At 37.9% G+C, this 25,870-nt stretch overlaps 2 protein-coding genes across 3 annotated transcripts in view; one reads left to right on the top strand and one right to left on the bottom strand.

Annotated features, from left to right (window-relative positions):
• Positions 1–25,870, top strand: part of PI4KA (phosphatidylinositol 4-kinase alpha) — a 54,250-nt gene that overhangs the window by 10,204 nt on the left and 18,176 nt on the right. The window contains exons 11-27 of one of the 2 annotated variants that reach the window (XM_058851221.1): positions 118–309; positions 932–1,032; positions 1,791–1,920; positions 2,650–2,782; positions 3,471–3,566; positions 4,264–4,447; positions 5,175–5,278; positions 6,217–6,385; positions 8,429–8,479; positions 21,697–21,805; positions 22,296–22,432; positions 23,314–23,447; positions 23,624–23,706; positions 23,981–24,051; positions 24,168–24,292; positions 24,747–24,828; positions 25,435–25,518. In XM_058851221.1, coding sequence (XP_058707204.1) covers positions 118–309; positions 932–1,032; positions 1,791–1,920; positions 2,650–2,782; positions 3,471–3,566; positions 4,264–4,447; positions 5,175–5,278; positions 6,217–6,385; positions 8,429–8,479; positions 21,697–21,805; positions 22,296–22,432; positions 23,314–23,447; positions 23,624–23,706; positions 23,981–24,051; positions 24,168–24,292; positions 24,747–24,828; positions 25,435–25,518 — 1,985 coding nt within the window. The remainder of the gene's footprint in view (positions 1–117; positions 310–931; positions 1,033–1,790; positions 1,921–2,649; positions 2,783–3,470; positions 3,567–4,263; positions 4,448–5,174; positions 5,279–6,216; positions 6,386–8,428; positions 8,480–21,696; positions 21,806–22,295; positions 22,433–23,313; positions 23,448–23,623; positions 23,707–23,980; positions 24,052–24,167; positions 24,293–24,746; positions 24,829–25,434; positions 25,519–25,870) is intronic. The other variant, XM_058851222.1, reaches the window with a different exon arrangement.
• On the bottom strand, positions 11,502–20,319 carry SERPIND1 (serpin family D member 1). Its single transcript, XM_058851224.1, has 5 exons — positions 20,205–20,319; positions 17,333–18,201; positions 13,410–13,683; positions 12,351–12,495; positions 11,502–11,964 (listed from the first exon to the last, which is right to left on the bottom strand). Exons 2-5 carry the CDS (start codon positions 18,183–18,185, stop codon positions 11,773–11,775), a joined length of 1,464 nt encoding a protein of 487 aa, XP_058707207.1. The 5' UTR covers positions 18,186–18,201; positions 20,205–20,319; the 3' UTR covers positions 11,502–11,772.

Genomic DNA, 25,870 nt, shown 5'->3' with positions numbered 1-25,870 from the left:
AAACCTGATTAAATAATATAATTTATAATGTAGCAATGGCTTTTATATATGTGCTGTTATCCTGATACACTGACTTCAATCCTTCCAGTATAATGTTGTCTCCTTTTTTTTCTTTAGACCTTCCCAACTCATTTGTGAAGGAAATCCATGATTTTGTGCTGGAGCAATTCAACAGCAGCCAGTCAGAACTTCAGAAAATCCTCCACGATGTGGATCGACTGCACAATGAACTGAGCCCTTTAAAACTGCGTTGTCAGGCCAATGCTGCCTGTGTGGATCTCATGGTGTGGGCTGTGAAAGATGAGCAAGGTAAAAAAAAATGTTCTTTGGTCTCTACAGTGTCTATGTGTTGTGTTCTAAGTAAGAAATATGTACAGAGTAGATGATGCTCAGAGAAATACTAAATTTCAGTAGAATACTTCTTTTAGAATACGAGAGTAAAACTACCATCAAAAGGTTGTCAGATTAGTTGACTGAGTAGTTAGACATCTCTTTATAGAAATGGAAACAGAAACTTCTATTAATTATCTCCAGGGGATGTTATAGATGCTGAATTGCATGCAGCTATTTATTTTGGGAAACTTTCTTACTTTTTCTCTGTTTTCTTTCTTGTTGTATAGATTTTACATCTGCTGAATATGTGAAGGATATTTTCATTTTGGACATTGCAATATTTGATTTCTGTTCAGTATGAAGTATGCTCAAAATCAGCTTTAAGTATTGTCATTCTTTCAGACGCAGTGTTAGAGCTGTTTGGTGCAGGTGCTAAGTTTCTAAAACTATTTTTGCAGAAGAAGCACTGAATCTTATACTAGAAGCTTTAAGCTTATAAATTCTCTCCATTATTTTAGAAATTCCAGTAAGCATTGGGTTGTGTGTGGCCTAATAACAAATCGAAAATAACCTTTTGTGTTGGATTTTTTGATTTAAGGTGCAGAGAACCTGTGCATCAAGTTATCAGAGAAACTGCAGTCAAAAACCTCAAGCAAAGTCATAATTGCTCATTTGCCACTGCTAATTTGCTGTTTGCAGGTCTGTCATTACAGCATTTGTCATTAGTTACTGTAATTACTCACTGTATCAGTGAGTGAGAGTGTGGGGGGTTTTACAGATTGCTAGAATAGTTTATCTGCTATTTTTATTATTTTCCATCATTGTGTTCTACATTTGGATTTTAGAGGTCAGGTGTGAAAACTAGGAAGTGCTTTTAGAACTTTCTTAACTTGACTACTTCTTGAACAGTAATATTCATGAGGGTTTTTTAACCAGTATTTAATTTCTGAACTATTTAGCTTCTTAGTCCATTACACAGATAGTTAAAATATTGGGACTGGCAGGTCACTGAGGTTTTAGAATAAGCCTTGGTTATTCTAATTTTTGTTTGCTTATTGGGCACTTACCTAGTCTTACAAATGTGGTGTTTTCTTCCACATAAGTTGTAAGTTATCAGATTTCTCTAGATGTCGGAGCTTGTACAGTAACTTTATTTTTGGTGAGTGCAGTTAATGTCATGTAACTCCTGTGAAAACACCCAGGAAGAGAGCAGCAAGGCTTGAGTGGTATATGACACACCCTAGAATAACCTAAACCTGTTAGAGGCTTAAAATGTCTAAATCTTCTGCTAAAAATTGAATCTCAAAACTATGTAGGATTTATTTTGTTTTCTGTTTGTTTGTATTGAGCTGAAGTTGCAAGCTTGCAGCTGAAATAAAAACAGTGCTGTTTTATTCTAAAACTATGTTTTGTTGGTTTTGTCTTGGTTTTTTTGTTTGTTTTTTTTTCCTTTTTAGGGTTTGGGTCGTTTGTGTGAGAGGTTCCCTGTTGTAGTTCATTCTGTCAATCCATCATTGAGAGACTTTCTTGTGATACCTTCCCCAGTGCTTGTGAAGCTTTACAAATATCACAGCCAGTATCACACAGGTAAAGGAAATAAGCCTGTGCTCCTGAGTGATTGATTTTCAACTTGTGTGGCTTTTTCATACGTTTTGGTATTTAGTGGTGATGCAGCTGTAGGTGGAAATGGGTGGAAATGGAATTGTGCAATTTTTTTTCGGAGGTGGGGAGAAGGGAAGCAAATGAAATTCTGGTAGAAGCATATCTAGGGGTAAGCAGTAGAACTGCTGTGCCTCTTCTGCTGACACTGAGCGCTTCTGTCTTGAGTGGAACTCTGCAGCCAGAGCCAGTGCATAATTATCCTCATAGTGAGGGAAAAGAAATCACATACCCAGTTGGAACCTCCCTTTGAGGCTGTTGTGTCTAATTCTCCTACAAAGGCTGCTTCTGTCTGCCCTGTAGCCTACTTTGCAGTTTGGGAGGCAGCCACTGGGTCTGTCCAAAGCTACTGCTTCTCCAGAGTGAACTAGGTCACGTTCTTCACACTCCCCATACACATCCTCTGCTCCAGCCGTGTGACTGTCTTGGCATTTGGCAGGATTTTGTTGTTGTTTTTAAATTTTAATACCGAGGTATGATTTCCAGAAGAAAAATTTGAATCGCTGGTGCAAAAGCAGAATTGTAAGGCTAGAGCAAAACCGTAAAGTAGTAAGTAACTGGCTATATTTAGGAATAATAATATAGGAATAGTCAAATACTGTAATGGCTTATATAGCTCATCAAGTGGTGTTGATTTCTGTACTCCTGTGTTCTTAGTAGGTGGGAATGACATCAAGATTAGTGTTACCAATGAGCATTCCGAATCCACTCTAAATGTAATGCCTGGCAAGAAAGGTCAGCCATCCATGTATGAGCAGCTGCGTGACATTGCCATAGACAACATCTGCAGGTAAGAGGGGGGCTGGCACCATGCTGGACATGTGCTATTTCCCTGGCACCATGCTGAATACATGCTATTTCCCTTGCAGAAAAGTACTGTGCCCATTTAGAAGGTTCTGCTCTGTGCTGCCAGTGAAGTCTTTGTGCCTTGTTTGGTCATGACTTCATTTTCCTTCAGGCATCTCTTGGTTCTGTTTATATCCTAACTGTAAAATGATAATTCGGTCTTACTGTTTTGCTTCCCACATCTGCTAGTCACCATTTTCAGTAGGTAGGTGTTTTTGTAGGTATTCAGTAGTTTGGTTTTTTTTGTTTTCAGCTTAGGTTATCACATGAATGAGTCTCCTGTAACAGAAGGATTGTCACACGTGTGTGGGCACTGATTATCCTTCCCTTTAGACAGCTACAGAGAGCTAGAGGACGACATAGTTGGTGACTAGAGACAAGGAATTAAAGTTTCAAACCAGTGGATTCTGGATTTACCTTATTGCATATTCTCATCACTGTTGTTTCTGGAGGAAGCAGAAGTAGAAACTCGGCTCATTTTTTGAAATTAATGTGCAGCATTCCTTGGCAATCAGTTCTTACTCTCCAGTATAAACCTGCTTCCCTTATATATAAATGGCATGCATTTACAGTAGTTAAAAGTGATATGTTTTATTGATGCATTGTGTTTTTTCTGTCCATTGTTACTCCAGATGCTTGAAAGCTGGTTTGACTATCGATTCGGTGATTGTTGAGGCCTTTCTTGCCAGTTTATCCAACCGTCTGTACATCTCTCAGGAGAATGATAAGTAAGTTGTCAGTCAATCATAAAACCAAATTTCCTTCACTCAGTGAATCTGAGACTTATTCTAAGATACAAGTACTGGCAGCACTATTTTAGAATTAAATGTCTCTGAGATTAATGGGCTTGTGCATGGGGTCAAGATCTTCCCATGCCAAGTCTTTGCAGAGCTGACCCCCTTTCCATACTGAGAGGTATGGATTCAGTTTTAGCTGATTGAATCAGAAGTTCTTTGGTGAATATTAGCCAGTTTTGAGTCCTCAGCTGAGTGATGCTTTCTCTTTAAGCTTTAGCTGTCCTTTTTTTTGCTAGACACATCTTGTCACTTGTGCCATTTTGCTCTGTTTTTAAGAGACTCACCAACCAAGAAGTCTCATGGTGGAGGTATGGTAGTAGCTGGTCTGACTTAGTATTTTACCCATCATTTTTGCCTCTTTTCACTGTTGTTTTTAGAACAGTTTGTTCATGGGTTATTGTAGATTTCTTCAATAATTAGTCTGGGAGAGGTTATTTTTTATTTTGAAAATCAATTTGTGCAAGTATATCCTCTTATATTAAAGTATTAAATAGTAGTATTAATAGTATTAAAGCTGTTAGTGATGTTAGGATAGGATTTGTTACTTACGTGAAATGTAACTAAGGTTTTGGTAACTGTTGGACAGTTACATTTATCACCTTGTGGGTTTTGTTTGTTTTTCTTACAGGGAAGCTCATTTGATTCCTGACCATACAATTCGTGCTCTAGGGCACATTGCAGTGGCACTGAGGGACACCCCAAAAGTTATGGAACCCATCCTGCAGATCTTACAGCAGAAGTTTTGCCAGCCACCTTCTCATCTTGATGTACTCATCATTGATCAGCTTGGCTGTTTGGTCATCACTGGAAATGTAAGAAAAGAATTGGCCAAGAGAATGCCAGTTCATGATCCCTTTCCTTTAGTTAAATGGAAATACACTTTAGAAAGTGCATTTGCAGAAGGCTTTTAAGGCTTCTCTTCACTACAGGTAGACATTTGTACAATCTTTGTGATATCAGAAAACAAAAGCTGTGATAATTGTAAAGTGCTGTCCCTGTCAAGAGGATAAAACCCCATAGAAAATATGAGTCTCTTAAAGAAAATACTATAAACCCTACAAAACTCAATATTTTCAAAAGTTACTAAGTTTTTAAACTTGGCCTATCACAAATAAGTGGAGAGTATTTTCTTTTTGTGTCAGTAATTAACTTTCAAAGTCTTGTAGATTCATACATTTAAAAATACAGAAGATTGTCTTCAGTCATACAAAGATTAACTAACTTTTTCCAAATGTTATTTGTGCCTCTGAACAAGCAATTAATTGCCAGAACTCAAAAGTCTGAAAAAATTGTTTCCATTGGGAAGGCAGAATTAAAGAACATAATAAATTTTTAAATATTTGATCAATTAAAAACATTCACAAAATTCACAAAAGCACTTGCACTGTTTGTTTCGTGGAAGCTGAAACCATTGCTCAGACTGTGGCTACACACCCATCTGAAAAACTTGGTAATACTTACAGTATTTTACAGGGCTCTCCTTTAGACAGATTGTATTCAATAAGCTTTACTTAGGAATTTGGTTTTGGTTTTTTGCAGCAATACATTTATGGTGAGGTGTGGAATCTGTTTCAGCAAATCAGTGTTAAAGCAAGCTCATGTGTTTACTCTGCCACAAAGGACTACAAGGACCATGGATACAGGTAACACTTAACTGTGTCCCTTAAACATGTGAAAACTATGTCAAGTATCTTTTGTGCTGCTTTGGGGGTTTTTCACTTTTTCCCCCATCAAATTTTATTACAAGGTTGTAAATTGTACTGTTCTTCGATGTTGAAAAGAAATATGTTAATTTAAAAATAATAGCACTTCAAAATGCAGAGATTCCTGAAAATTATTTTCACTACAGGTAGCACTGATAACTTTTACCTCTGTAAGGAGTCAGTATTTGTGAAAGATAATTAGTTGATGACTTGTGTTATCTGTAATTACAGTAATTAATTAGTAAATTGCAGTAATTAATTACTGAATCTCTTAGCCCAGAAAAACTGAGAGTGTGGTTTGTTTTGTTTTTAATGTGCTCCTGGTACTTGGATCAAATGCCAGCCATTAACTGTTTAATTCTTTGTAAGTTATGCATTGTTGTCCCAGTAGAAATAAAGATTGTCACTGACTCTGTGGGTAGTTGGGGTAGGCTGGATACCTTTCAGTGCAGAATGGGAATAGCTGAGAGGCCTATTCCTGTACTGACAGGAACATGTTTTAAGTGTTTTAACAATGCAATCTCAGCTTCAACAACTGATGTGGGTTCTGATTCTTCTGCTCCAAGAGCTTTCCCAAAACAGAAACACTGCCCTTGGCTGCTTTTGGTCTGCTAGATGGAAGTACTTTCCTTGTGGCCATGACTGCATCATAAATGGAACATTCTCCAAAGGCACAACTTAAAAATAGTTTTTCCCTTCAATACCAATGGCTTCAATTATCAGTAAAATGATGTGCTGCTCATAAAAACAGCAAGGAAGAATCTGGGTGAAAATATGTTAGTAGCCTTGTTACAAGAGTTACTATCAGCATTATGAAGAAAACACTGAAAATATAAAACCCAAGGAATTGCTTGTTCATAACTGTTCTTTGCCCACAGGCACTGCTCCTTGGCAGTTATTAATGCCCTGGCCAACATTGCTGCCAACATCCAGGTAGAGCACCTTGTGGATGAGCTGCTGATGAACTTGCTGGAGCTGTTTGTTCAGCTTGGGCTGGAAGGAAAGAGAGCTAGTGAGAGAGCAAGTGAAAAAGGACCAGCACTGAAGGTCAGATATGCACTGGTTTTTAATGGTGTACAGCTGTGCTTTATGTGGGTGGCACTGCTGAACACACAGGGAAAACTCCCACTGTGCTAAGCCTGAGAGTGTGTTCTGATTGTGGAGTGTGAGTGCAGGTCTAGGATGTCTGACTGATTCATGTGGAGTGTCCAGATAGAATGGAATAGCTGCAGTTCAGCTGAGACTGCCTGAGCTGGAGTATCAGAGGCAGAGCTGCAAAGGGAAATGCGGGATGCTCTGGAAATCAGTATGGGAGATAAACTGCCGTGCTGACTGAAAGCTGTGCAGTTCTGCAGATGGAGAAATGACAGATTTCAGATGGATTGAGCTAGGAGGCAGTGTTTCTTTAGTGTGAAGATCCTGAGAGCAGTTCTCACTAAAACATTCTCTTCAATGCAGAGCATTAGTTATGAAAGGTATTCTGAAGATGGAGTTACTTCATTTTCAAGAAGAGATAAAGAGGGTAAAACACTATATATGCTGCACTCCCCAAATAAAAGCAAGTTTTTCTTTGTTAGTTTGCCTGTTCCTCTTCTTCTCAGCACATTAAAATTTGCTTGATAACCATTAAAAGGTTCAGTGATTTATTCTGGTTTTTTATTCTGATTTTTTTTGTTCTATTTTCAACCATTCAAGAGTGTTTTCTGTGAGGAGAAGAAAAAAGTCTTATTTTTCTTTTGGTATTGCTGATAGTTAGGGATAGATAGATAGATAGATAGATAGATAGATAGATAGATAGATAGATAGATAGATAGATAGATAGATAGGGGATGTCCCCTGAATATGCCCAGGAATGGAAGTCATTCCATATTCTTCACCATCAGTGCCATATATTATCATGAAAAGGCTGATATTTCATTTTCTTTTAACAAAAAAATGCTACTAGAAAAGTGGGTTTTCTACAGAAACTCTGTAGTTCTGCTGGGTTCTGGCTATTGCAGTTAGTTTGCATCTCTGCTGACTCTGAAGCAGTGAATCACATGCAGTGAATTGTCCTGAAGTTAACAAAAAACCCATGGTGACTTTTTCCAATTGTCCCCACCCCTCAGAGTGTCTTCTGTGCTATTATTTTATTCCCTTCAAAAATATTTTAAGACCCAGCTTTTGTTTTGCTTTATCTTGACTCTCCAGGAAAGATAACTGAAGTTTGTTTTAGTTGGGTTTCGCCATTACTGTTTCATCTGAAGACTATTCGGCTTTGTTTCTCTGTTGCCCTCTTCTTTCCTTCTTTGTTTTTGCTTTTTTCAATTGCTTCCTTTTGGTTTAATTCCACTTCAAGCAAAGCTGTAACCGATTAGCACATCTTCCCTGCCTCATCTGTGTGGGGGCAGCAGTCTCTCTCTTGCAAGGAGGGAGCTGGAGCATTCCCTCTTTCCCAAATCCAGTTGGAGGGATATGAGAGGTTGGGAAAGACTTTAAAGTGGTGTCTGTGCCATTGCTGTTTGCCTGATCAGAAAAGGTGAGAAATGATGTGCTGTGCTCAGTGAATGTTTTCAGTTCTTAAATACTCTGCTTGGCCAAGAGCAAACACACATATATAGCTGCAATTTAAAAAGTCCAAAAAAGTCAAAGGAAATACGTATTTTCCTTAGCTTCTTCTATTTCAATGGAAAAGGCTGCTCCTCCTGCTTAAATAAATTCTTGAAAATGCTATCTTTTTACAGGCTTGTTATTTTTGGCTTCATTTTGATAGTAAAATGAAAGTTCTGGTAAACATTTCATACTTATCTGTGACCACCCATTTAATATGATAATTTTTCTAAGAGTTATTTAATATCTACAGATTGTGTGCTGACAGGGGAAAAAATCCCATCTGTAGTCCATGAGGAAAACCTGAAAAGCTTTGTTAAACGATTCCGGGGTGTGTTCAGTCCTGTAGATTTCATGGGTGCTCTCTTGGCCACCTTGTGCATGTCTCTTTGCAAGATACAGAGTTGTACTTGTAACGTTTGATGCTTGAAATCTGTCCTATAGCAAATACTTTCGAAATGCTTTTGTAGATGTTCTGAGCATTTCCTTTTTCTTCTCCAGGCCTCCAGTAGTGCAGGGAACCTCGGTGTGCTTATTCCTGTCATTGCTGTGGTGAGTAACCAGTGGATGATGTGTTGTAAACAATAATTCTTCTCATATTTATCAAATACTGGTGCTATTTCAAGCAAAATAGTTTGATTGACTGATAGTGCAGAGGTTACCATCCAAGAGAAATGTAGTACTACTACATAATGTAAAATAATACACCTTGCTCTAAGGGTGGGAAACATTTGTTTAATAAGGAAAAATCTCTTGAAAATAAAGAATCTTTTGTGATTCAGGATTAGATTGTTTCAAGCCATGAATTCAGGAGATTGTTGGAGCTAAATAACACTGTAGGGAATATGACTTTGAATAGTGTTTGGCATGCAGTGTAATAAACAGCGCATATCTGTGGCCTGAGGAGAAGTGAAAAACAAAAGTTAATAGAAACAGAGTGAAAAATAAATCTTAGTTTGGCAGCAAAGTGAATTCTTAAAAGGAAAAAAAAAAATCACTGATAAAGAAGGGGGTAAGTGTCCCATGTCTTCTGAAATGAGAATTGACTTTCAGGCTGAAAGCATTTTAGGAAACATGCAAGGACACCGATGTCCCTGCCAGACTCATTTATTCTGAAGCATATCTGAGTTCACTCTTGGATGTAATCTTTTTCTGGGGAAAAAACATTTCTTTTAACAAAGTACAAGTGCTAATTCAGGAAAAAATTGTAGATCTGGATCTGCAATGGAAAATTTGATATGTCCAAGATGTGTTACCAGGTCAATAGGGACTATTTGCCTAACTGCTGTAGCTTTTAGGAAAAAAAAGTCACATCTAAAAAAATCCATAGACAAACTTCCTGAAGGACAAAAGGCATCATGCTGCTTGTTTCCCTCCTGAAGTTGAATTATTCTGTAGAGCTTTTCCTGCACAGCTGGTGGGACAAAAGTGAAAAACGTATCCCATGCTTCCAGTAGGGATGTCTGCTTGTAACTTGTTCCTACTGCACATACATTAACAGGCAGGAAAAAAACCCATTCATTTCATGCTCTGCCCCCTCAAACCACTGAAGTGTGTCAAAGAGAAGAGTTTAAATTAACACTAAAGATCTGAGGGCTGTTCCTTTTCTTCCCATGTCTCTTCCACTGGTTTTGTACATCAGCCCTCCCCAAATTCAGCAGTGATCACAAAGACCCATTTCTAACTTTAAAGAAAGGTGTTTATAAATGTCTTGGATCACTGTTATTCAATAGTTGCTCAGTTTTGGCATGAGCCAGCTAGTCCTGCATTGAGATGTTCTAGTGGGTGGCATTTTTCAGCTGTCAGTGATGCTGATTTCAGTGAAAGCAGGACTATTCCTTGCATATTGAGATAAGATTAATGCTTATTAGAGACTTAATGTAAAAGTTACGGAAGTACTTTTCTGTTTCAAATTTGTATTGATGATACATTTGTTCTGAATAGCTGGGGATAACTGCATTTTTCTTAACCAGTGTGACCTTTAAATGCAGTCAGATAGTGCCAGAATCTGAAGCAAGAGTTAATGGTTACATTATGGTTGTTGAAGCAAATATTTGACTTTCTTGCACAATGTATGAAGATCATGAGTTTCGAGCAGTAGCTGATTTGCTTTTCTGTTTGACCTCTTTGCCTTGAATAATTATCTTTACTTAAGTCCCCAAAATCCCATACTGCAGATGCTCCAGCTCATTCAATCATTGATAAACTAATTAAACCTAGGGCATGAATATTTAAGCTTTTGCATATGCTTTTCTTTCTTGTATATGCTTTTGTTTTTGAATACGGATAAAACAATAAAATGTGTTAATGATTTCTGTTGTGCACTTCCAGTACTGAAAACTATCTATCACTTTATGGACTTAAAGGACAGAATAAGGGGGAACATCTGAGTTTCTATTCAGTATCAGCTCTTCATCATTCATCATCATGTAATACCAGTGTCTCACTGGTTTACAGGTTGAAAAGGTTTGAGTATGGAGCATACAATTGGAGCAGATGCCAAATTACAAACAGCAGTATATAAAAGCAAAATTAAATCAACAAGTTAAATTTATTATCGGAAAAACACTATTTTAAGAAAGTTCTTAATTCTTAAATTAATGGGTTGGTTTAAAGGTTATTTGTGTGGTTTTGCTAACATAAGACAAATTTATAATATATATAAATAGATTGATACAGTATTTGATACTGATTACTGTAAAAAGTAATAAAATTACTCTCACTGGATTATGAGGCACATTTTTTTAAGAAGGTATGATGTAAAGTAAGGTATGCAGAGGTGAGTATGTTCCTTGGCTTTAATAATTTGAATGTATGGTGCAGGTCTGTTCCTTCTACCAGGTAGCCAGTGATATTCTACAGAGTGTGGGTAAATTTCCTCCTTTTCAAATGTGACACATTTGAACAGAATTTGTGTTGTTACCAGAACAATTCAGAAAGTTTGCAGTGACTTGAAAGGTTTTGTCCATTAAATCAAGTATGGAGAGTGCACTGGAATATTAATAGAGTGATTGCTATAAATGGCCTTTTTTCTAGAGAGGATTAGTTGATACTGAGCCAGTGAAAAGAGCATTTTGCTGACTGATTTCCCTCTGAAGGGTATTCTGAGGATATTTGTCATTTACCAAGCTGGCCTAGCTCTGATACCTCTTGTACCAATGAGAGGAAGTATTGAAGCAATACACATTAGATCAGGGAAAAGTAGTGGCTCCCTTAGTATTTCATTCCTCCAAGACACTTCTGTTGCCTCTTGCTTGATACACTGGTCCATGAGGCTCATTGTGTGCATCAGTCTGAATGTTTAATACACATTGTGTATATTCACTGAACATTAAATGATGCAAGCAAAAGAAAGAATGGAGACACTTGATCTTTTTCAAGTTAGATTATGTAAAATGCCCAGGAGAGACTTAGGTGTCTACGGCTGGTCAGGTATTCAGGATTTCCCTAGTCCTATTTATCATAAACAGACATCCTAGCGCAAATTTAGAGCTAAATTTCAGGATTCCAGATAGTCTAAATACTTTATTGATTACATTTTATACACTGTTGCAAAACACAAAGTGTAAGTTACTTTGTGATTTTTTTTTTTTTTTTTTTTTTTTTTTTTTGCTAGTAATACACTTACATCAATACATGTCACTAACCATTTTAAATTGCAGTCAAATTACCTTCTGCTGTGAGTCCATTCAGGAGAAACTACCTGTAGATAATACGTTTTGTTTTTATACCAGTGACTTCTGTATTGACTAGTACAACAATAAATTTTCCTTTATGATACTGGTATTTTAACATGTAATTATACAGCCCACGTGTAACAGAGTGTTGGAAGGTCTTCTCTGCTTTTAAGATGTGGCTGGGTTGGCAACTCTGCCCATGAACAGAAGGCAGCTGGTGCGGTGCTCATAGATCAGGAACAAAAAGGGGCGGTCGACGACAAAGCGGATCTGAGTGGAGAGAGGCATGAACCCCACGGTGGTTATTGCTGCAGCCTCTGTGCCCTCCTCATTCACTGTGATTGTGCCTTGGTGATTGAACTGTTCAGTCAAACAAAACAGGAAAACAAATGGGAGACAGTGAGGCACTCCTAAGTACACGAATGATGCGCTCACAGCCTTCCCTGCTCCATGTCCCACACCCTTGCTGCTCATCCTGCGCAGCACCAAAAACCTTTGGGGTTTGTTCTGTGGAGAAGCCTGTTCCTGACTGACCACAGCACTCTTAGTGCCTTTGACATCTGATTAAACGTCTGCTTTGTCATGTGAATAGACAAGGGCAAACCCACAACCCCTCCCTCTTAACGTCCTCCAGAAAAATGAGGAAAAAATATTGTTTTAGCTTACTGTGCAATATTATTACTGAGCTGCCATGATACTGGGTGATAGAGTTTAATCAGAGAGAAGGTGAAATGAGGAGTAAATACCCTGTCAATGGTGATCTTTTCATCTGATATACCAGAGTAGTTGCCTTTTCCATTGAACAGTTCTTCTATTCCCATGGATCTCAGATAATCAATCAAGTTGTAAGTCTTCTCCAGCTTAAATTTAGGCAGAACCACTTCTCTTGTTCTAATAAGAATAAACACAAAAAGGAAAAATCATTGAGCAGATATGTATGTGTACAACTCCTTTGCTTTACAGACCTGTTGTGGATTGGATTTTTTTGCTGTCTTCAGCAAGCAGGACACAGATACAGGACTGTACTTTTTTCAAAACTTGAGCATCATGACTTTTAAAATTGCTTTAAAAATTAATTCCCCTGTGAAAACTTAATTTGTCAATTTGATATTTCATTTATAGTGATTTGCATTATTTATGTGTATAAGGTATGTGACTGAGCAGTTCAGTGCATGCTTGTAATAAGTGTCGATGTGTCAGAATTTCTGAAGTACTAAACTGGAGATTTGTCACATATTGTGTACAACAGAAGTAGGCTGAATTCCTGGATATCACATCAAATTTTCTCTTTTTATCAAGTCTGAAGACAGATACACCTAACCTGTCATCTTCCTCAAGGGAGGCTTTATTTTTCCTCTCCCATAATTGTGATGTCCTTTGTTGACTATGGAATGTGTTCCTTTACACACAGCTCTGTTGAAATGCTCAGTGCTGAGCTGATAGGCTGATGTGACCAAGATTATTGGTGCAGAATAATCTGTTATTTTCACAGTCCTGTTTTTCCTTCTTATTGTAAACTTCATCAGTAAGAATGTTTTCTTTAAATTGACATCGTTAATTACCCAATAGAAAGAATTTTGAAACTTCATTACAATTTTCTACCTCGATCATCCTTGATGGTATTTAAATTTTGAGAGATCACCGGTCCTGATTTCTAATTCAATAAATCCATTTTTTGGAGGTTTTGTTTAGGTTTTGTATTTTTTTATCAAAAGATACTATCCTCTGCATGCTTTACTTACCTTCATCAGTCTCAGTGAGAAAATACATTGAGATTTTACCAAGAAGTGCTTTTCAGCAGGTACCTGTTTGTCATGCTTTTCTGCCACTTTTCTACCACTTGAGGTGTGAGCTGCTTTTCGAGGGCTTTCATGCTGGCCAGTTTGTGTGGGAGCACCACGAGCATGCTGATGTTGCCCACGAAGGGGAGCTGGATGATGCTGCAGTCCAGCTCAGGGTCAGCAGCTGCCAGGAAGGTGCCCTTGGTCTGCATCATCGGCACCTTCACCGTCTGCTTCTCGTTCAGCCGGAAACTTCGCTTCATGGTCATTTCCACTGGAAACTTATTCTCCCAAGTTCCTGTTCATACAATGCAGAAGACAGATAAAACCCCAAGGTGGCTGTTTAATGAAATGTTCCCAGAATAGGTTTACACTAAGCTTTAAGTCAAGTGGACTGGGAGTTACTGCAGGAGATTGTTGATTTCAGTGAAGCCTGAATTAGAAGATGAGTTTTAAAGTTACTTCAAAATTCCTGGCTTTATAACTTAACATTTGTCTGATTTGAGTGTTCTGAATTACAAAAGCAGGTGAATACAAACCAGAAATAAGAATGTGGTTGGTGTGTGTATTGTTCTTCTCTATGGGGAGCCAAGAAATTTAAACAGATGTAAAATATTTTTTAGGGTTTGCCTCTAGCAGAACACCTGACCCAGCTGTATTTTCTGAGAGATGTGATGCTTGAATCCAGTTTTGAAAGCACCTCTTTGGAGAACTTTAGTGGTGTATCAAGCTAAGCAAGGGCTGGATTCATTTTGCATAAGGTTGTGAAAGATGCTATGCTGAAGGCATTATGTTACCTTAGTCCATTCAGAATGGTTCATTTTCCACCTTAACCTGAAGAGTTGGGGTGTTGACTGCTTAATTCTATGATCCAGTTTGATGTGATAACAGGTTCCTGTAGCTGTGCTGAAATCTTACAGGTTTATGGCCAAATAATGCAGTCCAACACATTTTGCAGCCCGGGAAGTTTTTCCATCAGGGTTTAAAGCTTTCTATGTGTAGATAATCTGGATACCAGAAATATTTATTAACTGTTTGAAAGAAAGATTTTTAAATGCAGTGTTCTACTGGTCTTTTTATAGAACTGTGGCTCTGGAATAAAGATCATTTCTTAAGGGGCAGACAAAGGTAGAAGATTATAGTAGAAATAGCATTGCCAGTATTTCCTGTAAAAACTCAGGAATTCAGGTCATTGTTGGCAAGCAAGTATGTGAGGAATGTGACTGACTGTGGAGTGCCTAGAGTATAACCTTTATTGGTTCCTTGGTGTGACTTTGCCAAATTGACTGTGAATAAGGAAAGAAAAGCTTTAAGTCCAACTTTCATTCTAATAGTTCCTGCACATGTCAGGCCGATGGAGATCAGTTTGAGAAGCGATCAGACTGTGGTTAATAGTCTGAAAGGTATGGGGTATAAAATGGATTATGCTGTTCTCAAACAAATAATCTCACTTCCAAGGAAAACCCAGTATCTGGCTGTTTTTCAGGGAGCAGAATTGACAGATATAGGACCTCAGCTGGCCAATGACATGGGGCTGCTGTGGGCCAGGGGAGCTTCAGCAGCTCTGCCATCCACTGGGGGATGGGAGGCATAATCAGCTCTTCCTAGTGGAAGAGAGGAGCTGGGGAACATTTTTATTGGATTCAGTTTTGCAAATGTGTTTGTCTTGGGGTCGAATACTGATCCCCAGCAGGAGCTGTGTGGCCACCTGAAACCAGGTGGCACTTGATGACTTTTGTGACTTTCTGTTTTGAATCTTCCCCCAAGGTGTCTTTTGCATCCATCTGTGGTGGCAGATGTCTCCATTGAGTGACTCCTCTTTTGCATTTGTGACTGGAATCTCAGAAAAAATCAGGACATTTTGGACCTGTAAACATTTGTCAGTTACCAAAACTGAGATGGCTAAAATAATCAGCTCCTACTTGATAGGAAGCTCATAAATGATTACTCAGAGTTCTGCAGAATGGAGGGTGGGCTGGACATCTAAACAAGAAATAATGTGCTTCTTACCAACATAAATAGTTTCCAATAGTTTCTTGATGGTCTTTAATATAAAAGGAGCTTGAAACCTCACAGTGTTTGTCAAGTATCCCACTACTCAGTCTCACTTGTACTGAGCATCTCTGTATATCTGAAAATGCTTATAGGTTTCTTGGTTCTGAGGGCTTAGTGGAGCTTTTCTGCAGTGGTATAAACAGTGCAAATGGAAAGATGTCGACAAAATTTGGCATGTTAGAAGGAGTAGTGGGGAAACTAAGAAACATAGGAGCAGAACTTGCTTTTAAAAAGTTTAGTTCCACTCAAAGGAGAATTCCCAGGAGACTGTCACTCTAAGACAAAAGAATGAGAGCAGTAGAGAATTGATCTTTGTTTTGAGGGTTAGAAATTCCAGTCTTCAGCAGATGGCACAGAAAGCAATTTGGACTAACAGGACTTCATGGGCAAAAGAGAAAACCTAAAGCCTTTTTGGTCTTGATGACTCAAGAGTTCCAATACCACAGCTGTCTGTTTTTATGGTGGTTTTGTTATTGTGAGATAGCATAGGTATTGAATAATTGCAGCATGAAAAGCAAGGGTATTTAAATTTCACCAAATCATGAAAAAAAAAGTATCTGTTTCACTTTGTATAGTCCTTTTCTTTGGATGGTTTAACAGGCAGTAAAGCCTTGCATTTAGTACATGATCATCAGGGATGTATAGTCAAGGATACAAGTAAGTGCCTGTTGGATGGTACCTGAGAACAGGAGATTATCTGGATTTTATGCTAATGATTGCTTCAGATTCTTTTAGGGATAAATGGCATTATTCAAGGAAGTAATTCCCTGTAAGTAAGTGGGAAAAGATACATTTATAGGAATGTTGCTTCTATAAGTTGCTGGGATGGCAGGTGTAAGAGAGGCCTTTGTTTCCTGGAAGCAGGGACATAACTGCGGAAAAAGAAACTCGTTTATGAATTACGGAAAGGAGTGTGTTGTACTAAACATTGTTACCCTTTTGGGCTAATCTGTCTTTCCTTATCTGTGTTTTAAGTCACCTTCATCTGATTTTCATCTTAAACAGTCAGTAACAGATTTCCTTTTATCCTCAGTTCTTCCATAGGCACCTCTCACCTCTTGCTCATTTAATATAGTTTTAAAAGTTTGTTGAAAAACTAACAAACTTTCAACCTGAGGCAGATAACACATCTTGAAAGTCTCACCACAGGCTCTTAGTTTAAATGTAAAGATGTTGAAAATAAGGGTTTATAATAAGAATATATTGTAGAGTCTTTATTGCAAGCCTCTTTGCTGTTCAGCCTTTACTAATACATGAAGAAGCCCGTTTCAGCAGACCATTCATGCTGAAATAACTAAAATATTCCATGTAGTGAATGTGTTTGGTTTTAGTTGTAGAAGAACAGTGTTTTGGTTATTCTCTTAGGTCCCATGTATGGACTTGTTTATAAGGATCATGCTCTGATCATATTAAAAAATTGCCTCCTTCAAGCTGAAATTCTTTGTAGTCGTTTGTGTGAGTCCTGAGTACTTCAGAGATGTTAAGTGCTTTAACTGAAGTCAACCTGTACCATTTTGGTGACACCAGGACTGAATGTGACTGATGACTTGCATATACATCTATACCTCCCCATCTGATACTTCTACAAAGCTTTTGCTTTCTGAGGCTATTCTGCATTCACATGTTGTTTCTCTGTTTCACTGTGAGTCATTGAGGTTTTGGAAGTAGTAAGCAGTTGCTCTATGTATACAATACCCACTAACTTCAGAGCATTGTTGTGCTACAGAAAGCGGCAAAAAATGGGCTAATAATACAGATTCCTAAAGAGGGGGTCAGTAGGTTTTTTGTAGTGTATGTTAGACTTAAGTTCTGTCTGGGATTTCTCATGACATATGGCAGTGCATTGCAAACTGAGAAAATCCATCACCAAGATTGAAATAACAGAGTCTTACCTTTAAAGTAAAGACAATTAAGAATCATCATCAGTGTTGTAGGGTTTATATTCACAAGAGCTTCCTTTATTAATCCCTTGGTCAACTTCAAGATGCGTTCATTGGTTTTGGCTATGAAGCTGGGATCTGAGAAATCAGCTGGTTGGGCATCAGCAAAGTAGTATGTTTTCATATTGTTTTTGAAGTCATTGAGAATAGAAAAGTCTTTATGAATATAAAGGTCATTGACAGACCTCAGTGTGTAGCCAAAGTTGCGCCTGAAGAGCCGATGGGTGAGTTTGCGGAAGAGGTTGTGAACAGTCATGAGCTCGTATTTGCTGCTGGCATTAATGAAGTCTTGAAAGCCAAGAACAGATAACACTTCCTGCTGGGTTTGATCCTTCAGACCCAGGGAGATCATAGCCATTGCAGTGGAAATACCAACAGGAGCCATGATAATATTGTCTGAGGAGCTGGCCTTGTCTGCCACACTGCGGTAAAGGTTAAAGCCAAAGTTTGCATTGAGGATATTGAGGCGCTGGATTCTGGTTTTGCCATGGAATAGTTCAAGAATATTTCCTTGCTGAACTTCAGAAACCATTTGTGGGGCAGCATCAATAATATCACTGTAATCATCTTCACCCAGTATCTGGTCGAGGTCTAGATAGTCCTCTTCCTCCTCCTCTTCAGGAATCAAGTCATTAGTGATGGTGTTTTCTCTATGGAACTCGAGTGGTAGGTTTGGCATATAAGTCCCGTTTTCATGTGGCTGTGCACCTTTAAGGCTTTCAAAATGCTCAGTGACATCCTTGACTCCACAAAATGTGGAGGTTATCATGAGAGCAAGGGCAAGCAATTGAAATAGGAGCTTCATTCTGACAGGTGAAAGCCTGGAAGACAACATAACACAGTTGAGAGAGTTAAGGCTAGTTGAATTTTAGTTACCTATTCCCTAAATTTAAGGTCCATGCTGATTTCTGTTGCAGCAGCAGATCTATAGTTACCTTTTTCAACAGCACTGTTTTTGGTGGAACATATGTCAATTAGATGGATAAGTCTGTTTTACTGGTAATTGGTTTTGCTTACACAATGCCTCCAGCCTGCCAAAGAGTTGGTTGGCCTCCTCCCATACACATAGTCATTACTGGCATATTTCAGCAGTTACAAACTCATTACCCAGAGTAAGTGGGACTCTTTATTTTAAACTTTTACATTTAAACCATGCACTAACTGTGCAACTAGTGTGTGTTGAAAATACAGTGTGAAGTTAAGCTTGAAGATTGGAGCTTGTTAAGGGGGACTCCTGATCCAGTCCCCTGCAGGAGTGTACCAGAAGGCTGAGATGTACAGAAAATTTTGAAAAACAAACATCCCGTAGCTGCAACACAAATGGAAGTTTTGTGGGAGTGTTTTGGAAAAGCAAGGCAGCAATCTGGTGACTAAAGGCGATCTAGACATGCAGAAAGACGTGTATTTGCACCAAGTACCATTAGTGGGACTGCAGTGGGGGAAGTGTTGGACATGAATGTCTGTCTTGGCCTGCTCACAGCCTTACTCGGGTGTGTTACTCAATGTCTGTGCACCCTTTCTGCAGCTCTCTGTCCTCATCTGCCACTTTTGTAATGCATTGGCTCGATTCTGATTTTGGCTTAGTTATGTTTTGTTTCACTTTTATGTAGCACTGCAGAACTCGTAGTGCTCTCTGTTTTCTTTGTGATGTGAAGTCTCTGTGAGCTCCCTTCAGAACTTTGTTTCTCTAAGCTGATCCCAGTTCTAGATTCGTAACCTCACCTCTTTTGTTTGAGAATGCATTTAAGTAGAACCTTCATTTTTCTAAGGGAAATTTAATCAATCTCTTAATCTACTGAGTATTGGGATTGTTGCATTTTAAAATTATTTTTAAACTCAAGAATTTTCTTCAGTATATATTTGAAGAGAATCTGTCAAACTTACTCAGCTCTAAAACCCTCTACCAAGAAGCAGGTCTGAGAGACTTTTCACCATAATATTGGGTGCAGTAATTAAAGTGATCTTAAAAAGATACAAAAAAGTGTCATTCCCTCCTGTGACAGTCAGAGATCAAAATGTTCAATAGATCTGTGAGTTGAAACTGAATGGATGTCTGAATGCCAGGCCTTGGCTTTTGCTCAAACTTAACTATAAAGTTATTTCACACATTTATAAAGTTAATTTCAATTGATACCCTCTCTTGAGGAAAAAGACAGTTATTTACAATATAATACAGGACAAAATATTGAATACAGTTAAAACAAAAGTCTTAGTATGATGTTGATTAAAATGCTTTTTAGATTAGGAAAGAGAGCTATTCTGTAAAGTATAAAGGTTTACATACCTGTACCTGTTCACTGACCTGTATATCAGTGAATAAAACCTTGAAGGAAAATATTTTCAAACATGTTGTAACAGGATTGAAATAACTGAGCTGACAGATAAATTTTTGAAACTATCCCCCAGACTAATTTGCTTTAAACCCTAAAACCATTTAAGGTGATCCTCCCATATAAAATAATACATTGTTTTGCAAAAATGAAGGATACTAATAAGATGCTTATGAAATTGTTTTACACTGTGACTGAACATCTCGAGTCAGTCTTTTTCTTATTGTTTCTCCATAAATTCATTAGTTTTTCCCCGCCCCCAGAAGTCAGGCCCTTAGGGCTGAGATACTCTGTCCAGTATCCATTGATAAACATTTTCTGCTCTTGGCACAGCAGAATTTGCTGTCTGTATTCCCAACTTTACATTCTCATCTTCATCAAAGTTCAGTTATTGCTCAGCTGCACTTACACAGGCAAAACATCCCCCTTCTCTGCAATACCTATGTCTTTGGTGAGATCAACCCAAAATAACAGGAGAGGTAAATGAAGCTTACCTTTAAGCCACTGTACGGGAAGGATGTGTTGAAAAGCTCAAGTAAAGGGAACTGCTGTGTTTAAATCTGAACTTTGACGCTGGTTTTTTGTGTATCTCCCAAAGTAAACATTCTGTAAACCAAACACTGCTAAACTTACTTCGTCAGCCAAAATCCCTCCCTTGCCTAGTAATCTCTGCTGAATTCTCTCTTGTTTGTTGAACTACTTTTATAGCTTTGCAGGTACTTGTTCCCTTTTGAGGAAGGTCTTTGAGCAAAAATCGGTGGGTATGTAAAGTCTCAAAGTCAAGCACGCACATAAACTTGACTGTTAATGACAGGAAAATCCATGTAGCTGCTGTTTTCTGCTGAGGTGGGGGACGGGGGAGCATCTTAGTGAAAATGTGTTTGAGGCCTCTGTGGTTGTGATGGGGTTTCTTCAGTTGATGTTGTATTGGTGCAAAGATTTCTGTTGCACAAACAGCTTTTTTACCATAGTGTTGTTCAAGAGCTAAAACACAGACTGATTTTATTATAATAGAGAGATTTTTTCATGCTTTTCCTTTTTAAATGACTAATCTCCCTCATGACTTACAAATGCATCTGAAGTTGGCTTTATGTAAGGTTTCACTGAAATACTGCTGGCTCTCATACCTAGAGAGAATTATTGTGGTTAGAGAAAACTTCTTCAAGCTAGATTAGAATGTAACATTTTGTTAATACAGTTTGCGGTAGTAATAAACAGTCATATTGAATAAAGCTTGCAGTTTAATGGACAGTTTCTTCTGCTTTTTATACACTGCCTGTGCTTTAACTCTTTTTAGGATAACACATGTGATCTTTGTTTTATAAATTTATCTAAAATTGTATATCATATTGGCTGAGAGGATATACTGTTCCTTTGGTGGTAGCAGCTATTTGTGCAAAAAGTATCAGAGAATTTTAATAAATGTGTTGAAGATAATGCTTTTTTACTTGCTTGTTTAGATAGTAAATTCTTCAGAACTGATGTCATTCTGTGCGTGGGTGCAAACAATGAAAGATCCCCAACTGGTGCCTCAATGTATTTCCACAAAGCTGATAAACAATAGCAACCAGAAGTGTTTTTTACTAATATTTATTTAGTTTGGAGTTCCTTTACACTGAAGCAAAGCTGCATGGCATTGTCTTCAGCACAGTTTAAAGGATTGTGTGGTCTCTTCCTCCCTGCAGTGTATAGTATACCAATATTATGTATTCTCCTCAGAGGTTACTGTATCAGCATGGTGTTATTCCTGTGTAAAACAAAGGAAATTCTTACTTCAGACATCTCAAAGTTAGCCTTTCAGCTCTCCAAATATAACCTAATTCCTTCAATATAACAATAGCAGTACAATACTAGTTTTCATAGGTGACAAAGAATATTACCTTTGTAAATCATAGTAAAGAAAGTACACAAATTGATTCCTTAGTGTGGAATTAAGTTATTCTAATTCCCACCATTTTCTAATGTTAATTTTTATTTCTTTGATAGCTCACTAGGCGCTTGCCTCCCATCAAGGAAGCCAAGCCCAGGTTACAGAAGCTGTTCCGTGATTTCTGGTTGTATTCGGTGCTGATGGGATTTGCTGTGGAAGGATCAGGTACTCTGCATCTAAGAGAACAGCATTGCTGCTCACATTTAGACTTTTGATGAATCTAAATGCAACTCTGTGCAAACCATTCACAGCAGCTGGGAGAAAAATTACAGGCATAAAGACACTTCAAAGCAAACAGCTTACATGACAGTTCTCTGGTGGGATTTCTTTAAATCTTTGCAGTTTTGTTATCAGATTCAGCACGGTACAACTTGTACTTAGTTTTATTAACTAAGTTAATAGCCTTAATTATGAGTTTTGATAGCCAGATTCCTGAAATGGAAGATATGACTCATGGGGTACAATGATAATTAAGTAGAAACTTCACCTAAACATACTTGCTAAGTTTGGAACATGGATCATGTGTGTTAGTATCTGTGCTTAAGAGCATGAAAAATCTGCCCTAGAGGTAGTGCAAAGCTTGGTAATGCAAGTAAATTTGTGAAATTTGATTTTTTTTTTAATCCCTCATTCCACCTTCCTACTTCTGTTCCAGGTCTTTGGCCAGAAGAATGGTATGAAGGTGTGTGTGAAATTGCCACCAAGTCTCCATTACTTACATTTCCCAGCAAAGAGCCCCTCCGATCTGTTCTGCAGTACAATTCTGCCATGAAGAATGACACCGTGACTTCTGTAGGAATTAATTTCTTCTATTACCTCCTTCTATAGTGTCTGCCATTGTTAAATGACATGGTCCCTGTGATATATTGAAATAGCACAACCTCTTCAACCTGCCTCCTATTAGTGAAAAGCAGCTATTTTACACTATTCTTCTGACATCAGACTGCATAAGTAACTTGGGGTCAGTTTTATGCAGTGTTAATACAAGTGTTTAGTGGGGTTGCTACACCACCTTGATTAGGTATAGAAACCAAGTCTTTGAGGAGATGGAAGCCTCTTAGTGCTTTTGCATCCATTTTGTACCTGACAAAACTTGCACTGATTAAAGAAAGAAAAATCAACCAAGTTTGAAAGAAAACAGTACATTCAGGCTTTCAAAGAAAGGTTAAGTGTGCTCTGGCTGGATACTGGTATTCTTGTCTCACCCTAGCATTTGTAGGATAGATTATGCAGGACAGATTTTGCCTAAGGGCTTTTTGGCTTATGAAATCTCTTTGTCTCCCAAATAAGACAGAAATCTTTATTGTACCTGGATACATAGTTCTGTGACACCAAAGACTGGCACAAGTCCATGAAGTTTCAGGAGCTGGACAGTGCTGATGTTGGTTGAACTTGCATGCATTTAGTGTAGGACTTGTATTTCTTCATTGGTATAACTGCATGGGAATTAGCAGTTATTTCTGCCAGAAGCTTGATTCCAGATTTAATTCTGTTCTGTATTTGAAGCATTGTGATTTGATGGGTCAGGGGAGGTTGTTCTGAGTCTGCAGGCAGAAGCATCCTGACATATTGTTTGGGAAGGTTGAAATGTTAACAAATAGCTGAATGCATGTTTGAGGAAACAAAATAATACAGGATTCCCACTTGAGATAACTTCATGTATTCATCTCTAGGCTGAATTAAATGAATTACGGAGTACCATAATCAATCTCTTGGATCCTCCTCCAGAAGTGTCAGCGTTGATCAATAAGTTGGACTTTGCTATGTCTACCTATCTCCTTTCTGTTTACCGCCTAGAGTATATGAGGTATATGTTTATCTATATTTAGTTTTTTCACTGATGAAACAGCAAAAAAAAAACCCTAAAACAAAACAATTAGTAAATCCTGAAACAAACAAGAACAATCTGAAATAAACAAAACCTGAAACAAAAAATAAAATAAAACCCCAACCATGCCAATGTAAAAAACTCTCCTTCCCTAGGGTGCTGCGTTCAACTGACCAAGATCGCTTCCAAGTCATGTTTTGCTATTTTGAAGATAAAGCAATTCAGAAAGACAAGTCTGGTAAGATTTACCTGTCTAGATTTCCTCTCAACTTGTGGTATAAGGAAATTACCTCCAGGCCTGCAAAGCAGAAACAAATTAAGCAGCTATATAACAAAGTGAATCATGTTCACCAGATTGCTGCTGCTTTATTCTTGCCAAGAGCACTGGTTTTGTTTTGAAACAAGTTCAATATTGGCTGAGTAAACATAAACACTTTTTTAACTGTTAAGTCTGGTTTATAAAACAAATGTAATTTTGACAATGAAATCTGTCACTTCTCTCCACTCCTTAGGCATGATGCAGTGTGTGATAGCTGTTGCTGATAAGGTGTTTGAAGCTTTCCTGACAATGATGGCTGATAAAGTAGGTTACCTGGATACTAGAATTTTGAATTTGTATGAATGTTCTCATTTCAGTTTATGAAAGTGAGTTTGTCTGTTCCTTTAAGAGCTTCATACTTCTCTTTGGCATGTTTTTAGCCTAAAACTAAGGAGAATGAAGAGGAGCTGGAGAGACATGCACAGTTCTTGCTGGTGAATTTCAACCACATTCACAAGAGGATCAGGAGAGTTGCAGACAAATACTTATCTGGACTGGTAGACAAGTGAGTGTAGATGCCATGTTTCTCTTTTCACAGTGCCTGTTTAGTGGTTGCTTAGGCACTTGGTGGCACTGCTCAAGTGGATTTCTTGGCTGCTACTAATGCTGAAACGTCTCCTTGAAAAATTACATTCAATGGTATCTCTAGCCTGAGCTCTGAAACCCCTGGTTAAAATGTGTGTCTGTTTAGTATTCCCATGGTGGGGATACATGGGTGGAGCAAAGCAAAGTGCCCATGATAGAAATGCAATCTCAACTGCTGTGCAATAGCTCTCCTCAGCTTTTAGCTCTGGATAAAGCCAGGCTGTTGTGAATCATGGCAGTCTTTGTGGCTTCTGTTGAGCATGAGCATACCTAGGGATGTATAAAGCTGGCTCTTTGAGCAGCTCCCTTGATAAAATAATGGCCTTCCTCAGCTCTCCATGTTTACTGTGTTTCTTAATTCTGTCTTGCTGTAGATTTCCTCATTTGCTGTGGAGTGGAACCGTGCTGAAGACTATGCTAGATATTCTGCAGACATTGTCTCTGTCCCTTAGTGCAGTAAGTGCTCTTCTTTCCTAGAACTTTTTTTTTTATTATTTGTTCTGCATTTATTTGATATTTAATTGAGTTTGTAATTTGGCTTTCCTTTTACTAAGATTGATAAAATCTTAATTTTAAATTCTGTGAAGTAAGAAATATCTTCACAATCCTATTAAATAAGTAGTAAAACTAGTGCTTAAAAGTTATTGTCAGATGTGGTTTATAGTTGTTGAAATGTATCATTCGAAATAAAGATTCAGTGGTGTTTTTCTGGTTTGTGGTTAGTTTGGTCTTCTATGAATTAAGGTTTGCAGATGGTATTCTCTCCAGTCTGTGTATGTGTGTCCATATTTCCTGACTCTGTTACATGCTAGAATTTTTGAAGATGGAAATGCTTTATAGAATTTTATTTTTATACTAAATGTTGAGAAGAGTGCTTTGGATTTTTCAAATTATTTATTCCAGAAATCAAACTGCAACTGTTGCTTTTAGAGCTATTTAAATTGAGAGCAAATGTTAGCAGAAAAGGTTTGGTAATCAGGCTTCTTGTTTGCTACCTGTAGTGTTAATGTCAAGTGATGATGATGTTTTTCTTACTGAGAGTTGATAATTGTTTCTGTTTAGGACATTCACAAGGACCAACCATACTATGACATTCCTGATGCTCCCTACAGAATAACGGTCCCTGACACACATGAAGCCAGAGAGGTGGGTGGCTCTCCTTGAGTTATCAAAGAATGAAATAATACCTCATTTTGTAGCTTGAGATAAATTAGTGAGCTACTCTGAATGGTCATTTTTTAAAAGTACTTCCCTAGGTAAGATTTTTCTAATAGGATATGACACTCAATATTTATGTTTTTCTTAATTTTACTATTTTACTTGACCTAAAGTGTGACAGTTCTTTTCTAATCAAGGGCATATTTATCTGTTACAGAAATTTTAACTTTGTCATGTTGTTGCAACTGTCTTGCTCCCTATGTTATTTATTACACCATTAGAACCAGTGCCTCATGTTAAATGTCCTGTATTTTACTGATTGTGTTGATGCTTTTTATTC

The sequence above is a fragment of the Poecile atricapillus genome, chromosome 16 (assembly GCF_030490865.1).
Source record: "Poecile atricapillus isolate bPoeAtr1 chromosome 16, bPoeAtr1.hap1, whole genome shotgun sequence".
Classification (NCBI taxonomy): domain Eukaryota; kingdom Metazoa; phylum Chordata; class Aves; order Passeriformes; family Paridae; genus Poecile; species Poecile atricapillus.
The sequence above is the reverse complement of the archived record's forward strand: the minus strand, read 5'-3'. Positions and strand labels throughout refer to the sequence as shown.

What these genes read in the sequence shown, in the direction of transcription:
- SERPIND1 (XM_058851224.1), bottom strand. Translation starts at nt 18,185, where the DNA reads ATGAAGCTCCTATTTCAATTGCTTGCCCTTGCTCTCATGATAACCTCC. An exon ending in TAATTGTCTTTACTTTAAAG is followed by an intron (nt 13,684 to 17,332) that starts GTAAGACTCTGT and finishes TTGTATGAACAG; the next exon opens with GAACTTGGGAGAATAAGTTT. An exon ending in AAAAGATCACCATTGACAGG is followed by an intron (nt 11,965 to 12,350) that starts GTATTTACTCCT and finishes TTGACTGAACAG; the next exon opens with TTCAATCACCAAGGCACAAT.